The 19,075-nt window shown below is 34.8% G+C and overlaps 3 protein-coding genes and 1 long non-coding RNA gene across 4 annotated transcripts; 1 reads left to right on the top strand and 3 right to left on the bottom strand.

Moving 5' to 3' along the window:
- The first annotated feature begins 147 nt into the window (after window positions 1-147).
- Window positions 148-1,900, top strand: LOC121793124. The gene is made up of 4 exons (XM_042191311.1): window positions 148-314; window positions 1,066-1,103; window positions 1,533-1,600; window positions 1,687-1,900. The coding sequence occupies exons 1-4, from the start codon at window positions 296-298 to the stop codon at window positions 1,898-1,900; spliced, it is 339 nt and encodes a 112-aa protein (XP_042047245.1). The 5' UTR covers window positions 148-295.
- Window positions 1,901-2,872: 972 nt separating this feature from the next.
- On the bottom strand, window positions 2,873-15,113 carry LOC121793123 (pelargonidin 3-O-(6-caffeoylglucoside) 5-O-(6-O-malonylglucoside) 4'''-malonyltransferase-like). Its single transcript, XM_042191310.1, has 4 exons — window positions 14,920-15,113; window positions 9,732-10,041; window positions 7,252-7,295; window positions 2,873-3,203 (listed from the first exon to the last, which is right to left on the bottom strand). The coding sequence occupies exons 1-4, from the start codon at window positions 15,111-15,113 to the stop codon at window positions 2,873-2,875; spliced, it is 879 nt and encodes a 292-aa protein (XP_042047244.1).
- Window positions 12,560-14,461, bottom strand: LOC121768915. Its single transcript, XR_006043439.1, has 3 exons — window positions 14,130-14,461; window positions 13,093-13,176; window positions 12,560-12,767 (listed from the first exon to the last, which is right to left on the bottom strand). It is a non-coding gene; the product is annotated as an uncharacterized LOC121768915 (long non-coding RNA).
- Window positions 15,114-16,832: 1,719 nt separating the features above from the next.
- Window positions 16,833-18,700, bottom strand: LOC121782671 (pelargonidin 3-O-(6-caffeoylglucoside) 5-O-(6-O-malonylglucoside) 4'''-malonyltransferase-like). Its single transcript, XM_042180626.1, has 2 exons — window positions 17,952-18,700; window positions 16,833-17,572 (listed from the first exon to the last, which is right to left on the bottom strand). Exons 1-2 carry the CDS (start codon window positions 18,502-18,504, stop codon window positions 16,845-16,847), a joined length of 1,281 nt encoding a protein of 426 aa, XP_042036560.1. The 5' UTR covers window positions 18,505-18,700; the 3' UTR covers window positions 16,833-16,844.
- Window positions 18,701-19,075: the final 375 nt, after the last annotated feature.

The raw sequence follows: 19,075 nt of genomic DNA, 5'->3' as shown, positions 1-19,075 counted from the left end.
CAAGAGCAAAGGCTATTGCTATGATACAAAATCCAAAATGAAATAAATATGTATAAATGTATATATATATATATACATAGACTAACTCAACTTCCCCAAAAAAAACACAAAATAGAGGAAATTAAGAAAGAGAGACTGATCAATCTTGGTAGGTTTCAGCTATGTATAATTATGGTTTGCATTATACTTCTGATGGAGTAAATCATCAATTTATTATAACAATAAGTGTTATTGATTTTTTTTTAATATATACTGTTATTAATTTGGTGTTTGTTTTCGAATTTGCAGTTTGAACATGAGCGACAGAAAGAAAGGTAATGAATAATAGATCACATCATTTTCATTTGATTAGAAAATAATCGTCTTTCAATAATTATTTTTGTATATAGACTTGTGATAAATTATTATCATGTCTATAAAATATTAGTAGTAAGAAAATGATAAAATAGATCGATCCAAAGAAAACGGTTATTTGCACAACTTTTTTTTTTGTGTGCACGGATGTTTGTTTTATTTATAAAGCTTCAAACAAAATAATGATGAAATAAAAAATACTAATACATTATAAAGCTTCATTACATGTACTATTTGTTTGTTTTGATAAGATTTATTAACCTTAAAACACTATAAACATATATAAAAAAACTACTACTAAGTAATAACAAGACAAAAATAAAATTAAGTATTTTTGGTGAAAAACCATAGGATCAAGCCCCTTGGCCTAGCGGTAAAGGGTGCTGGATACTGCGTCCATCCTGGAGGTCTCGAGTTCGAACCATGGGTGGCGTAATTTGTCTTTCCTCCTTGTTATAGGAGTTGATTTGTAATTTCCTCCTTCATATATATGATATAAATATATGAAGTTAATTTTATAAATGTGAAAAAAAAAAAACTGTCACGATTTTTGACCAGTGATTCCATGATTTCAACATTTGTTTTTATTTTTGGCGGAAACCTGTTCAAATATTGTTCCTAGAATATCACACATATTATTATCAGTTAACCCTATCAATCACTCAATTATATTACTATTTCATTTCATTGCTGGCATATGTAATGTCACAGGTGCACCACAGAAGAATCAAACTGAGTATGACAATGAGGTAATTACATGGCTTACATTTATAAATAAATTGGTAGTGCATAAATTGTACATGTATAATTGAACTTTTTAAATATTTTACAATAAAATTTGATTTATAAATATTAATTATTTTGAAATAAATTATTAATCATTTTGCAACAATTCAAAAAATAATAATTTTAAAATAAATATCTATATATTAAAAAATTTTATTTTATTGAGTATTGTATAAATTTTCAAATCAAGTTCGAAATTATGTGTAACGTTGTGATTAATTTTTCACATCAATTCTCTTTTTTATCACTATAGAATATTATAGCTAATAACAAAACTAATTTATAATTTTATTCGATTGAATTAAAAATTTATTGACATTATGTTTATGTACATGTAAATTTATCTTTATTCTAAAAGATTATCAACTAATTAGTTTTTTCATCCTCCACAGATTAAGAAAATCGTAAATGAAAAGCTTGTCGAGTGGGATAACACCACTTGCAATATCTTTGAATATAGGTAGCAAATAATTTTGATTGATATTAATCATATCATTAATTAAGCTCTTTATATAATTAACATAATGTTTGATGCATAAATGTCAGGAAAGATAAGAGATTTGGTTCGTCCACGCCCAGAGAGGCTCCACCATCACGAGGTCATCGAAGAATGAAGGGGGCAATCATCACACCCCCTAGAGGTCGCAGTAAGGGTAAAGCACAATACACTGCCCTAAGGATGAACGCATCCAACCCTCAACTTTTTGAAGAGGACGAAGACGAGGACAAGGATGAAGAGGAGAAGATGATGAAGAAATAAAAAGTTTTTTTTTCTTTTTATTATATGTTTCAAAACCAATAGGACAATAATACTCCCTTCGTTTTAAGGAAGATGACTCCTTCCTTGGGCGGCATATGATTTTATGCAGTTATATTTTGTGTGTTAAGATGAGAGAGTAAAGTAAGAGAGAGAATAAAGTAGATATAAATGTGTTTCCATTTTAAGTAATAGATCATCTTGACTGTGACAAACCAAAAAGGAAAATGAGTCATCTTCAATGGGACAGAAAAAAGTATAAGATATGTAAGATTGTAGGAGTAATATTTGACTATATTTTTTTGTGAGTAGTAAAACAAAACCTATCTATGAGACTATATGTTATAAGTAATGACCCAAATTCAAGAGTGTTACTACCAATGAGTAATGATGGCTAATTTCCCAAACAGGGCCGCCTTTGAGTATAAATAGAAATACGGCCCAACTGAAAATTCTTGTTGGGCCAGCGATACAGCTCCAGATTTTCAATTTATTTTATTAATCTTCGTATTTCAAAAGAATGCCTCAATTATAAAGATATATAAAAAACTTTATTTTAGTAAATCAGTCTGTTGAGTCGCATTTAATTTTTTGGATGCCCCAACTAAATTGAGTTACTTGTCAATTTGATTAAAAACAAAACATATAATCACTTTTACTTTAATTCATCATCATTTTATTCCTCTCTCCTGTTTTATTTTTCTCATTTAATCCATTCAATATAGTAGTTTCTTAATGTGATAACTAAAATTTTATCGATCAGATCAGATCGGATCAGATAACTAAAATTTTTAATCGAGGCCTTCCCTCATCATTCAGCCCTTCGATCAGATCCGCCTCCGCCTCGATAACGACATCCTCGTATCCACGAGACACCCAGGGGCGGACGCAGAAATATTTATCCATATGGGCTGAAATTTCTAAATTTTATTGTAAAGTATACTTTTAAATAAATTAGATCATTTATAGGGGCTTTTACATAATAAAGTCGAAAACAGTGTTTTCGATGGCGTCGCTTATCATACATGCGATTTCGTGAAGTCCCAAACCGGCCGCACCGGTGCATACACTTAGCCGCAGCATGCAATGCGAGTGTTTGGGGAGAGGAGGGTTAATTCTCGGCCGCATATCTACGGCCTGAATGATGAGGGAAGGCCTCGGGCGTCCGTACTTTTTTGCATCGATGCGGATTAAGGCCTTGGCAATGACGGCGGAGATGAGACGAACCTTCGAGAAGATTTTTTGGCTGTTGATGATGCCTTGTTTTGTGTTCAGTTTTGATCTCAGATTCGTTATAGATTCCTTTTTCAATAAGAAACGGTTTGAAACGATAATGGTGGTTTTTGATGATTTAGTTTCAGCAAAGTAGCTTCGTTTCTTCCCTGAAAAACATAAATTGGATTATTTTAGCATAAATGAAAAAAATTTAAACCTTTATTACAAAAATTAAATTTAAAAAAATTACTTACTAGTATATATTAAGCCTTGGGAGTAAAGAGCTAGTGTTAACAATTATAAAATGAACCTAATTAAATAACAATACTTATAAAAAGTTATGAGAAGAAATATAAAAGGACTCACAAATATAGAGTTACACACTAATTCTTCTAGATTAATCAAACCTCTAGTTACCAACTACTCCAAATCATATTTAATTGTCCTAAATAACAGTATATTGAAATTAAAGAAGAAACTAATAGTGGGACTGAGAACAAATTAATTGTCCATGAAATAATAACACTTTTATTATTATGGAATATAGTGGGACTGAGAACAAATTAAGTATTGTGATATCTCCATTTGTCCATGAAATAATAACACTTTTATTATTATGGAATATACACAATTTAATTTATATTTTTAGTAAGTAGATCATACACTCCATTAAATCATTACAGTAAATTATATATATATATAGAGTTGTGATCATATGATAACCCCTAAATCTCGTAATAACCCTATCACCAAATCTGGACCGCACATATTTCTAATCTTGTGGCTGAGATTCAAAGTTAGATTTACTTCATAAAAAAAAAGGCGGAGGGGTAAATATGTCATTTCCCTTATTTAATTTCTGAATTTCGCCAAATATCACGTAAAATGATAAAATGATATATGTTAGGTTTATTGCATAGAATGATAGTCTTGCCAGATAGAATGATACTCAACTTCATAAAAAAAGGTGGAGGGGTAAATATGTCATTTCGCTCATTTAATTTCTGAATTTCGCCAAATATCACGTAAAATGATAAAATGATATATGTTAGGTTTATTGCATAGAATGATAGTTTTTCCAGATAGAATGATACTCTGAGTTGATAAAATGATACTCTTGATTGATAAAATGATACTCTGAATTTCGCCAAATATCACGTAAAATGATAAAATGATAGGTTTATTGCATAGAATGATAGTTTTGCCGGATAGAATGATACTCTGAGTTGATAAAATGATACTGCAGTAAACCTAACATTTATAAGCTAAAAGTATCATTTTATCAAATGATACTTTTGACTGACTGATAAAATGATACTTTTAGCTTATAAATGTTAGGTTTACTGCATAAAATGATAGTTTTGCCGGATAGAATGATACTTTCAGCCGATAGAATGATAGTTTTGCCGGGTAGAATGATACTATCAGCCGATAGAATGATAGGTATTTTTGGTGTATAAAATGACATTTTTGTTTAATAAAATGATACTTTTACCTTATAAAATGATAATCTAAGCGGATAAAATGACAGAAACCTTATAAAAATGATACTCTGAGTTGTTAAAATGATACGTTTACTGCTTTGTAGGTTTGTATATTATGTATTGTGCCGATTATGTTAGGTTTATTGCATAGAATGATAGTTTTGCCGGATAGAATGATACTCTTGATTGATAAAATGATACTCTGAATTTCGACAAATATCACGTAAAATGATAAAATGATAGGTTTATTGGATAGAATGATAGTTTAGCTGGAGAAATTGCATATAAGCTGATAAAATGATACTTTAACGTGACAAAATGACATAAAACTGATAAAATGATACTTTTGCCGGATAGAATGATACTTTCAGCCTTTAGAATGATAGTTTTGCCGGGTAGAATGATAGGTATTTTTGGTGTATAAAATGACATTTTTGTTTAATAAAATGATACTTGTACCTTATAAAATGATAATCTAAGAGAATAAAATGACAGTTAACTTATAAAAATGATACTCTGAGTTGATAAAATGATACGTTTACTGCTTTGGGATAAAATGATGGGTTTATTTCATAGAATGGTAGTTTTGCCGGATAGAATGATACTCTGAGTTGATATAATAATACTTTTGACTGACTGATAAAATGATAAAATGATACATGTTAGGTTTATTGCATAGAATGATAGTTTTGTCCGATAGAATGATACTTTTGCCGGATAGAATGATACTTTCAGCCGATAGAATGATAGTTTTTCCGGTTAGAATGATACTTTCAGACGATAGAATGATAGGTATTTTTCGTGTATAAAATGACATTTTTGTTTAATAAAATGATATTTTTACCTTATAAAATGATAATCTAAGCGGATAAAATGACAGTTAGCTTATAAAAATGATAGTTTAGCTGGAGAAATTGCATATAAACTGATAAAATGATACTTTAACGTGACAAAATGACATAAAACTGATAAAATGATACTTTTGCCGGATAGAATGATACTTTCAGCCTTTAGAATGATAGTTTTGCCGGGTAGAATGATAGGTATTTTTGGTGTATAAAATGACATATTTGTTTAATAAAATGATACTTTTACCTTATAAATGATAATCTAAGCTGATAAAATGGCAGTTAGCTTATAAAAATGATACTCTGAGTTGATAAAATGATACGTTTACTGCTTTGTGATAAAATGATGGGTTTATTTCATAGAATGGTAGTTTTTCCGGATAGAATGATACTCTGAGTTGATAAAATGATACTTTTGACTGACTGATAAAATGATAAAATGATATATGTTAGGTTTATTGCATAGAATGATAGTTTTGCCCGATAGAATGATACTCTGAGTTGATAAAATGATAGTTTTGACTGACTGATAAAATGATAAAATGAGCGAAATTCAGAAATTAAATGAGCGAAATTTGGATACGTAAATTTTATCATGAGCGAAATGACATATTTACCCCCGCGCTTTTGTTATGAAGTAAATCTAAGTTTGAATCTAGACCGCGTGATTTTAAAAATGTGTGGTCCAGATTTAGTTATAGGGTTATTACGGAAATTGGGGTTATCATTATAACGCACCCCTATATATATATATATATATATATATATATATATATATATAGGGAGGTGATCAAAGTATAACTAATATTAAGTGTATAACTAGAGAACAAATCTCAGCCACTCATTATCTTAATCTAATGACTAAATTAAGTATTCATTTTCTATTAATAAAAATTGCATGAGGGGTATTTTGGGAAATACATTGTTCCATATTTTGACATACACACCACATGCATACTCTCTAAGGAGGTGGAGGAGCATAACTGAAAAGGAAAAAGGAAAACAGATAACAAATTACAGACGTATTTAAACACAGTAGAGTCAGAATTAACAATCTGCATACAACCTTTTCCGTCAGCGTACAATCAATCGAAGTGAACAATCTCTTTTGCTCTCTCATTCTTTCTCTCCTGCACATTTACATGCACTGAAATATCATTGACACATTTACTGATAATTTGAATATAGCCGTTGTATTGCTAATAGTGCAAGGAAAGAGAAAAAAAACCAGCGGAAAAGGGGGTGGTTTTTGGATTGGAGAATGCCGCCGGCGATAATTCAGGTAATCGCAGCGGCGGTGCTACTTTTGGCGTTGTCGGTGGATGGGGAGGAGAAGAGAATGGTGCTGAGCTTGGAGAGGGCGAGTCATGACGGAGTTGGAATGACTAAATTAAGTATTCATTTTCTTATAGTGATGTACTTTGTTAACATCACTTAAGTAGGTACATACTTAGAGTGATGTATTCCAAGGCTAGAGTGAAGTGCCTATGATTTTTTCTTATAGTAATGTATTTTGTTAACATCAGTGAAGTAAGTACATGCTTAGAGTGATGTGTTCCAAGGCTAGAGTGAAGTGCATGTGATATTCTCTTATAGTGATGTATTTTGTTAACATCAGTGAAGTAAGTACATGCTTAGAGTGATGGAGAGTTGTAGTCGGAAATCCACTTGATTTCAAGCATACGCAATTTGGTGGTCAACATTTACTACGTTTATTGAGGTGTATATTCATTTAGTTTTGTTCCACAAATTCTGTTTTATTAATTTAATTTCAAATATTATGTGAGATAAATAAAAAAATGTCGATCCAAATTTATAGTACTTCAATTGCATATTTTTTGATTTTATTATCTACGGTCCAAATATGTCACTGAATCTGAGTTTGAATTCAAAATTTTTATGGACACTTTCCTAAGTTGAATGTTAGGTCAACTAGTGTACCACCTATGTGATGCACCGATCTTAATTTGCTTTATAGTTCAATTCACTAATAAACAATAGTTAATAAATATTATTCAATAAAATTTTAGGCAAATAAAGTATTAAAAATAAATTAAATCTATTGAGAAGAATTATGTGAAAAAACACTAAATAAAGAACACATCCAACTTTATACTTTTAAATACATCACTATAATCATGTTTTTACTTCATGTTAACAAAATACATCACTATAACAAAAAATTAAAAAAACATCACTATAACCCTGGAACACATCACTATAATCATGTTTTTACTTCACTAATGTTAACAAAATACATCACTATAACAAAAAATCAAAGAAACATCACTATAACCCTGAAATACATCACTATAACCATGTTTTACTTCACTGATGTTAACAAATTACATCACTATAACAAAAAATCAAAGAAACGTCACTCTAACACTGGAACACATCACTATAACCATGCTTTTACTTCACTGATGTTAATAAAATACATCACTATAACCATATTTTTACTTCACTGATGTTAACAAAATACATCACTATAATAAAAAAATCAAAGAAACACACTATAACCATATTTTTACTTCACTGATATTAACAAATTACATCACTATAACAAAAAATCAAAGAAACATCACTTTAACCCTGGAACACATCATTATAACCATGTTTTTACTTCACTGATGTTAATAAAATGCAACACTATAACAAAAAATCAAATAAACATCACTCTAATCGTGGAAAACATCACTATAACCATGTTTTTACTTCACTAATGTTAACAAAATATATCACTATAACAAAAAATCAAAGATACATCACTCTAACCGTATAATACATCACTATAACCATGTTTTTCCTTCACTGATGTTAACAAAATACTATCACTATAAAAAAAATAAATAAGTGAATTTCTAAATTCTTTACACAAAAATTAAAAGTGAATTTCAAAAAATCAACCAAGTAGTGAAAAAAGAAGTTATTTCCCCCTACGTCTCTGGCGCTCACTTATCTCTCTCTCTCTCTCAACCAACACTGCACCTGGAAATGATGGTGCTGAGACATGGCGTGGGAGGGAGCGGCGGATTTCTGGCTGCCAAGCAAGTTGTTCCGCTCAACCACGATGCTGAGCTCTCACACCGCCTTCTACAATCGTCGCTTTGCAATGATCTCAGATCGGTTCATCAATGCCTCGCCGATCCCTTCGTCGACGTCAACTACGTCGGTGCAGTTTGCTTGAAGATGCGAAAAACCGGCGTCGTTTTGCCAGAGGAATCTCCGAGCCAGGTGCGAGTCTACTACGAGGAGTTCCGAACTGATGCTACGCCTTTGTTTGTTGCTGTTACTAACGGAAATTCGGCACTAGTCAGGCAATTACTGCTAAATTCTCTCCTTCACCTTCACTTTTATTTCACCATTTATTTGCAGAGAAAGAAGGTTGAATAGCAGGAATTTGCAGAAGAGATCGAGCTTAACTTTCAAATTAGATAAAAATTTACGTAACCTAATTTTTTCTGTGCAATGACCATTATACCCCCGCTTTGTTATTGTGAAGTAAATTTGTGATAGAAGAAACTAATTTCTCCTTTAAATTTGAAAATCACATGTATTAATACTAGCCCCTGATTTTCTTGATCTTGTAGCTGTGATTTGTTCTTAGTTATGTATTTAATTGGCACTTGCTCTATATCACTACTATATATATATATACATATATAGGAAAATGATCAATACAAAACTTGATCTCAATACAAAATCCAGACCAAATCCTGACCATGAGATTTGACAATCCAATGGTCAATAATTAAACAAAAACACGGAGGGTCATTGTAAAGCAGTTTTAGGTCATATTATAAACTTTGGGTTTGAGGTCATGTTAAGATCATTTCATGTCATCCTTACTATAATGACGTAAAAATAAGCTTACAATGACCTAAAAATGACTTTTGTATGCTTGGTTCTGCATTTTTGTATTAAGAATGGTTTTGCATGGATCAAAACCCTATATATATATATATATATATATATATATATATATATATATATATATCATTATAAAACTAATAGTACTAGAAAAAGGATGCACATCTACTAATTTTTCTCTACTTATATTTTTTCATAAAGTTGAACAATTTCTTAAATTTTACACGGAATCAAAATAAGGGTAGATGAATAGAGTAATTGGTAGGTTCAATGTGTCTAGTCAATCACAATTTTCTCGACCATCAAATTTTTAGCATACTCATCTCATAATTGTCCCCAACGCATTACTTGTTGTGACCTTATAACAAAAATTATATATTCTCAAAAAAAAAACTCCTACAGAAATGATCTTACCAGGAAACAACAAATGAGGATCAAAGGTGGGAACAATACTGATCCCTTCTTTCCCCCTAGATTCTTGCTAGCATTCGACCAAGCAGCAATAAACGTCCCAATCGAAGAAGCATCGAAAATCCTATGCGACACACTAACGCCGACAGCCAAGCCCCCGCATTTCACCAACTCCGTGATCTGAACCGACAGCAGCGGATCGGTGGGGCCCGCGAACCGGTCCCCTCGTCGCGGAACAAGATCGTCTACTTCCACATCATCGACATCGGCTACTGCGAGAGGGTACACTACTAAAAAATGGCGTGATATGACACTCAAAAATGTCAGCACAAAAATGATGTCATGGCACTTTATCTATAATGGCATCCTATGCAAGTGCAGCTCAGAGTCACTGTAATGATAGGTGAAATGTAATCATATAACTATCATAACTACACCTAAAATTGCCATAAAACAATATGTTTGCTGACATTTGAAAGTGCCAGCAAATGTAATATGTGATTACATTGATTAATACAAATGAAAATTACAAACGACCACCTATATATTTTTGCAATTACATTTTGCCTCTTCAAATTTCATAATTCACATTTTTCATCTATAAATAGCATAATTTACAGGTTGCTCCTTCAAATATATAAAAATTATTTTATTACTATTATTTAATTTTTCTGAATTTGAATATTAAACTACATTTCCATTTCCCAACGTACTCAGTTCCACTTTTACAATCACTTTAAATACAAAACATACATTCATATAAAAAACTTATATAATAATTTCCATAAAATCAATGTATACAATATTAAAATGAAAATACAAAAAAGTTCTACATGACTACACAATTATCTAACGCTTAGAGCATCTCCAATGGTCGGCGTCACCACCGGAGCGCCGATTTTTCGCCCACGCCGGTTTGACGCCGAACCATTGGAACCGGCGTGGGCGAAATCGGCGTCAAAATCGGCGTCGCCATGCCGATTCCCGCGCTGACGCCGGTTCCCACGCCGATCCTCACGGGCGCCATTGTGGCTCCCGGATCGGCGCCAAACCGGCGTCGGATTTAAATATTTTTTTTTTTTTTTCGCAAAACACAATATATACGCGCGTTGAACCTCATTTTCATTCGCACCACTTGTTTTAACGAGTACTCTCTCTCTACCTTACTTTCTGTACAAGATCAATAACGAGCAATGGAGAACAACTACGAAGGTACTCCAGTTAATCCCGGGGGATGGTCTCAGACTCCCCCGGCTCCCGGTGTAGGGTCTCAGACGCCCCCGACTCCCGGGGCAGGGTCCCATACTTCCCCGGCTCCTGGGGGAGGTGGTTGGCCTCCAATGAGCGGGTACTACAACGTGTACCCGTGGCAGCAGATGATTCCGGGGTGGGCACCCGGCATGCAGCCCCCTATGCAGATGATGCCGGGGTGGGCACCCGGCATGCAGCCACCGGCGCAGCAGATGATGCCACCGGCGCAACATATGATTCCACAGTCGCAGGCGACGCACGGGGGGGACAACGCCTATCGGCCGACTTTTGATTTTTCCACCGGTTCTTCGCACACATCGACCCCAACGGATGCACAGTATTCGGAGACCTTCTCCTTAGCGGACTTGGGTTTTGATATTAACGACGTTTCTGAAACTCTCATTCAAAGCCAGGGAGTAGGGCGGGGTAAGAAGAAGGGCAAGGCGAAGAAGGTCGGCGAGTCGTCGCAGCCCCGCGCCGAAATCCGGGGCCGGAGGAAGTGGACGGACGCGGAGAACGTTGCGGTTGCCAAGGCGTGGGTGAGTGTTTGCGACGATCCTCTCGTTTCAAACAACCAGAGGATCGTCAACTTGTGGGCGAAGATAGCTGCAGCCTACAGGGCATTTTGCCCTGAAGGGAGACCGTGCACCGGGGAGGAGGTCCGGAAGTGCTGGGACCGAATCAGGGCTGGCGTCTCTCGATTTTCGGGTTTGTACGCCAACGCCCTCCGCATGCAGACCAGTGGCCAAACAGAGGAAGACTGCAGGAGGATTGCGGAAAGAGCCTACCCCGATCCGGATAAGAAGTACTATGAGTTCACCTACTGGAACTGCTACGTTGTGCTCAACGAGTCGGAGAAATTCCGGGCAGGCGTCGACGCTGGCTGGCCGAAGAGGCAGAGACTGAACTATACCGGAGATTATAGCGGCAGCAGCGGTGGTTCGTCAGACCTCCCCGAGACGGCCCAGGAGGTCCCGACTCCTCGGTCGTTCGGTCGCCGACCTCGCCCGGTTGGGCAAAGGCGGGCGCAGCAGGTTGCGAGGGGGGGCACACCGAGTTCCCAGGATGTCCATTCGGCATCCCCCCTCGGCAGGTCTACCGAGGAGCTCAAATTCTTCGCGCGCCAACAAACGCGCGCTCAAATGGTGAAGACCTTAGCCGACTTCCAAGCGGCGGTGGACCCCGAGGTGAAGGATTTTCTTCGCGTATTGCTCCAGAGCCAGCGTGAAGAACTGGAGGCGATGAGGAGGGACACCGGCGGGAATAGCCGCGGCGTAGGTGGCGACGGAGGCGGCGGCGACGGCAGTGAAGAAGCGTTGGGCGACGACGGAGACGAGGACGGCGGCGATGAGTGATTTTGTTTTACTTTTTTAAATTAATGTACTTTTTACTTTTTGTAATTTTTTTAAATTGTTGTACTTTTTTTAAAAGTAATGTACTTTTTAAATTTTAATATTATTATTCGAATTTTCCGTATTTGTCTCGTAAATTAAATTATGTATGTTGATACAATTGTAAATTAAATTATATAATTGTTATTAGTGATGTGGATAGGTAGTGTGAAGGCTATTTGATGGCTATTTGATGTCCAGTTGATGTGGCAAGCTGATGTGGCAGGAGAATTGTAGTGCTGATGATGTGGCAGTGTGAAGGCTATTTGACGGCTATTTGACGTCCGCCAGCATTGGAGATGCTCTTAAGGTTTTTTCTTAGAAGCTCCTTATAACACATTCTCATCCGCATTAGAATACTTAGCTAACTTCATCTTCGCAACAACATCATGTATTCCTGTTAAGATATTAAAAACGCAAAATATTAATCAACATAAACAAACTCTAACAAAATAATAAAAATTGATGATAAAGAGAAATATTAAGCTAGCAACACTTAACTTTGTTATTGATGCCTATTTTGTGCTAATAAAAAAGTTGCCACATTCCATAATTTGACAATATAAGATCAAGAAAATAACTAAGGTAATAAGGTATTACCTGTTCCTCGGGACAAAGAGAACGTATCACACAAAACTCAAATTATTAACGAATTTACCAACACTCTTTTACTTGTCTGTTCCCAATCAAATTTTCAATCATCAATGCAAGAAGAAACAAACCTTCAAATTATTTATCCATATGCACATATAGAACTTGCATATTGGCTTCAATACCCTTCTTATTCTCTCCCACTCCATAAAGTACTGCACAATAAACAAAAAAGATCAAGCTAATAAACATTAGTACCTGCTGTATTTCTCACATAAAGGTTAAGTTTTTACTACCTTTTATTATTTGAACATCAGATACATAACATATACTATATCAATATGCATGACAATATGCAATCTCACTAACTCTTAGAAGAAAATGTAAGAAACTATTATAAGCACGTGAAATTCAGATTAGGTACATAGCTACTGATAGTTACCAAGGCAATGCATTATCAACTTACTAGCTTAGATGACTGAAGCAATACAATGTTGAGTCTCTAAATTTGTGAATGGGATAACATTTTTATAGCCATAGACACACATATATCAAGTCTCTTATTATTATTAATATAGCTCCAAATATTAGTAAACTTATTATTCACATTCACCCATTATCAAGTAAACTTATTATTCACATTCACCCGTTATCAAGTAAACTTATTATTCACATTCACCCGTTATCAAGTAAACTTATTATTCACAAATTCACCCATTATCAAGTCTACAAATCAATGAAGTTATAAAACGTAAACGATAATGTGTTATATAATTCCATAGTATGACCAAGCAAAAGAATTACTCTAATAAATGAGTGAAACTTATAAAGTCAAGTGTAAATGACAATAAGGTGCAATGGTGATTCTCCAGATGGCTAATTATGTTAATCAACTAATGAATCGACAACCATTAGCATTCAAAACTCTAACTTTCCCAACTTATCCATGTTAACTCCACTTCACAAGAGGAACAAACCATATGCTTCATTTTAGACAGAAGAGTCAAAAAATGAAATTCTTATATATCTACTTCATCCACTATTTTACCCAAATCGTTAATCAAATCATAAGCTATACAATTATCACAAACTATTTCCCACATAAAAACCTAGAATTGAAAAAATTAGGATTCACAAACAAACAACATTTTAAACTATGGAAATAAACCTCACGTGGAGCAACAAGGGCAGCGACTAGTAGCGTGGGAAACGTCGCCGCCGGGGAAGGGCTTTCGGAGGTGAGCAGTGGCGCCGGTGACTAGTCGCATGGGCAGAGACATGTTTGGGCAGTGGCGCGTCTATGGTACGCAATTAAAAGCTTTGTACGGGGAAAGGTAAGCGGTGACTCTCGCCGGCGATTGGGCAGCGATAACGTACGAGGGTACGGTGACTTTTTTTTGGAGGGGGGAAGGAGGGTTTGAGAAATCAAGAGAGGAAGGGGGAGTCCGGGAGACGAGGGGGAAACTGAAAAGTTGTGGGTAGTGTGCAACAATTTACCTCTTTTTTATTTTCTATTATTCAAATTTATAATGACAAAATTTGGTTTTAATAATTAAGAGTTTTTATGACTTTTTAATTTGTTATGTTTAATTATTGGTTTTAAATTTTCTATCTTTTCTGAATGTCATAGTTAAATATTTCTTAATTTAAGTAATTAATTGGTTAATTATCCATTTGCTTCGTAAAATATTAGGTGATGACGTTTGCATTTTTTGTGAAAATTTACATTTTTAATTTTTATTACAATATTAAGAATTATTTTTACCTTGAAACCGTAAAACACTTAGAAGTGCCATTAAATGAGTTCCAATATGGCATTTATTCTGAGATGTAGTAGTAGTATATGTTATATGTGAGGTGAAAAGCTAGTGTAGTGACTGAATATCTGTACTGGCATCTTTTACAAAGTGTGATAAATAAAGTGTAGTGAGAAGCTATTTTTCTAGTAGTGGTAGAACCGCGGTAAGATTCCCGACAAGGATTCTTCGAGCACGTTGGCTGGTTTCGTCGGCTTTGATTGGTAGAAGAGGACGACGCCGACGTTTGATGGCCGACTGAGCTCGTCTTTGAAGGAAAGTTTGTAGCTTTTGAGGTTTTGGGGAGTTGGGGTGCATGGTTTTATCAACTTTCTTCTAACTATGTTGATCTTCATGTTAATTGGGACACACAAAAAATTGCTATATCTTCAAGTTTGGGGGGATTGTTATGACATCTTTCTTATTGATTCATGTATGGTATTTATAGCATTGGAGTTGTTAAAGAAATGACTCTCTAGCTACTACTCTCACTAGTATAACTGATATCTACACTAACTTTAATAACACTCCATTGAAGTGTTAAAACAAACTTAACTAAATATTTTATGAATGAAAATCATGCTTAACTCAATAATCAAAGAGTTGAGATATGAATTTTTTTTAAAAAAATATATCTATATCCTCATTTATACTCCATATATCCCTTAAAGATTGAGAATTTGTGAATGGCATGTACAAGTTTTAATATAAAATTTGTGAGTATGAAAAAGATAGAAAGTAGAGTTAAAGTATTTGTTAAAAGAGAATATGACTTAGTATGTCATTAGAAATAAAAGTTGTCAATTAGAAAGTATGAAAAAGATAGAAAGTAAAGTTAAAGTATTTGTTAAAAGTAAAGTTAAAGTATTTGTCAGTTAGAAATAAAAGTATGAAAAAGATAGAAAGTAAAGTTAAAGTATTTGTTAAAAGAGAATATGAATTAGTATGTCATTAGAAATAAAAGTTTACCAAAAAAATGAATATATACTAATATCATGGATAGGCCAAAATGAAAAAAGTGAGTTATTTTAATTATTTATTTAAACATTATAATTATTACTATAATTTATATAAATATGAAATTATATTTGAAAAAAATAAATACTAAACTTATAAGTAAATAATGAGACGATGAATTGCAAAATTCAAATGCTAGTAATAATTTTGTAGCTGAATGAACTAATTTATGTGCGATGATGAGTAGATCTAGTGTCGAAGCGATAGAGAGAAAAGTGATTGCTTTTCCCAATAATGATGAGTAGATCTAGTGTGGCCAGCCTTGCCATAGGGTTTCAATAATGATGAAAGCAGGGATTGATTAATTTAATCTGGCAGATTATTGAGTATAATCACTTTTCTAGAGTAGATTATTGAGTATAATCACTTTTTCTAGAGTTAAATACATTCTAATGACGAAACGTGCGGCTAAATTCCAATTTTGGCCTTAAATATTGCACAACAGTACTTTTCAAAGCATCTTGCCTAAAATTAACAAACCACGTGCAAAAATATTTTGAGTGGGACTGAGGGAATATGTATTTTGAATAATAAACATAAATAACAATAAATGAATCTTCGTCTCTATGGAATACTACTCCACTATTTATGAATTATAATATTATTAATAAATTATTATAAGTGAAAATAATTTGGCATATTAATGCCAAATAACTATAGATCTACAAAGTAACGAATCAAATTTCAGTATATTTTCATTTTATTCAGGTGTATTTTCATTTCAGTTCGTTAGAATAAATTGGACTTACAATTTTGATATAATATGCGGAACTAAGCAAATAGTTTTTTTATACATTTTTATAATTTTATTTTCATTAATTATTAATATAGATGTGGGCATGCAATATATATTTTGTGTGAAATTTTAATTTTAATTTCTCATATAGTACAATTTTAGATCTGTAAATTTTATGATGGCAAACATTTATTTATGTATACCATAGATCTCAATGTATTTTTACAAATTATATCATCTACCTTTATTCCAAAACTTGTGAAGATTTATTTAGTTAATTTCCACCAATTATTTTATTATAATCCGAACCCAATATATGACACATATACCACTCTTACATAGTTCTACTAGCATACAATTTAATTTCATCATCTTCTTCAAAGCAAACCATATCATCTAAACTCAAATGAACCCACGCCTCAATCCCACCACCATCTTTATCATTCACGAGCACCGTGGCCCTCTCATACGGCACCCGCGCTATCCCCACCGACACCGGCTTCCCCCACCCGAAATCCGCATCGTACAACCCAAACCTACTCCAATCACTAAAACTCAAATAATTCATCTCCGAGCTCATCATCCCTTGGATCAGATCCGCCTCCGCCTCGATAACGACGTCCTCGTATCCACGCGACAGCACCCTAGCGCAGTCAGAGACGGTCTTTTCGATGGCTTCGCTCATCGCACATGCGATTTCTTCAAGTCCCAAACCGGCCGCACCGTGCGTACACTTTGCCACGGCATGCAACGCGAGGTCTCCGCATGAGTGCTTGGGGAGAGGCGGGGTGGTTCTCGGCCGCATGTCGACGGCTTGAATGATGAGGGAAGGCCTCGGGCGTCCGTGTTTTGTTGTGTCGATGCGGATTATGGCTTTGGCTATGACCGCGGAGACGAGACGAACCTTCGAGAACATGTTGTTGTTGATGCCTTGTTTTGGGTTCAGCTTTGATCTCAGATTCCTTATTGATTCCTTCTTGAATGAGAAACGGTTTGAAACGATACTGCTGGTTTGACTGGTTTCTGATGGCTTCATTTCAGGAAAGTAACTTCGCTTCTTACCTGGATAAATATAAATATAAATATAAATATATAGATTGTTTACCTCCATTACAAAAATTAAGCCAGAATTATTAGAAATACGACTCACAAACACATTAATTCTTCTAGATTAATTGTAAGGAGTATTTCACTTATTTTATCATTTTGTGACGTCCACAATTTAAAAATCATTACAGTACTCATGCACGCACGTATCATTATAAAAGTAAATATAAAAAGAAATTCATATTCTATTAACTTACGCCGTATTTCCTTCTATGAAATTAAACAATTTCTTAAACCTGCACCGAGTCAAAGCAGAGATCTTTAAATCGTGTCAAATAGAGTAATTTGTAAAACGATGGGAAACAACACGTAAAACAAGAATAAAATTTGTTACCAGGAAACAACAAATGAGGATCGAAGTTGGGAACAACACCGATCCCTTCTTCACCCCCAAAATTCATGCTAGCATTCGACCAAGCAGCAATAAACGTCCCAATCGAAGAAGCGTCGAAAATCTTATGCGACACAGTAACCCCGACAGCCAAGCCCCCGCTTTTCACCAACTCCGTGACCTGAACCGACAGCAGCGGATCGGTGGGGCCCGTGAACTGGTCCGCTCGTCGCGGAAGAAGATCGTCTACCTCCACAATATCGTCGGCATCGGCTACTGCTTCGACAAACTCGGCGCCCTGGTCAACGCAGTCAACGCTGAAGTCCTCGTCGATGTATCTTCCCGCGAGAGGGTAGAACCGCGGTAAGATTCCCGACAAGGATTCTTCGAGCACATAATTGGCTGGTTTCGACGGCTTTGATTGGTAGAAGAGGACGACGCCGAAGTTTGTTGGCGGGCTGAGCTCGTCTATGGATGAGAGTTTGTAGTTGTTGAGGTTTTTGGGAGTTGGGGTGCATGGTTTTATCAACTTTCTTCTTACTATGCTGATCTTCATGTTTGGACACAAAAAAAAAAACTGGTACTACTATTTCTTCTTTAAGTTTGGGGGAATTGTTATGCTTATGCTACATCTTTGTTATTGATTCATGTATGGTATTTATAACATTGGAGCTGTTAAGAAAATGAGACTGTACGGCATGTACGCCTTAACATTTTGACTTTTGGCAGGAAAAACAGATGTTAATTAAATGTGTGGGGCCACATATTTGGCTACGTAAATATTAGGATGTGTGTAAATATTAGGATGTGCTTGGTTCGTCCTTATTTGTAGCAATCATATGTTTGGTTCGACACACATATGATTTCTAGTAGGCCCGAGAATTTGGCCAAGGCCCATTGAATTAATATTTATTGCCCATTTCTTTTGTTACTGTTAGGTTATGTATCTGCACAACTCAGTTAGGGGTATTAATTTCACTGAATTTACCTAAACAACCCGGCCCAGTGTTGCCTAAGTTGGTTATTCGTTGGAAAATGTTTATCCGAGGAGAGGACCGTCGACGGAACTCTGGAGTGAGGGGGAGTAGCAATTTGGGTAGAGGACGAACACTCATTAATTCTCATGC

Source organism: Salvia splendens, chromosome 2 (genome assembly GCF_004379255.2).
Source record: "Salvia splendens isolate huo1 chromosome 2, SspV2, whole genome shotgun sequence".
NCBI classification, from domain to species: domain Eukaryota; kingdom Viridiplantae; phylum Streptophyta; class Magnoliopsida; order Lamiales; family Lamiaceae; genus Salvia; species Salvia splendens.
Note: the sequence above shows the minus strand (reverse complement) of the source record. Positions and strands in the feature narration are given on the sequence as shown.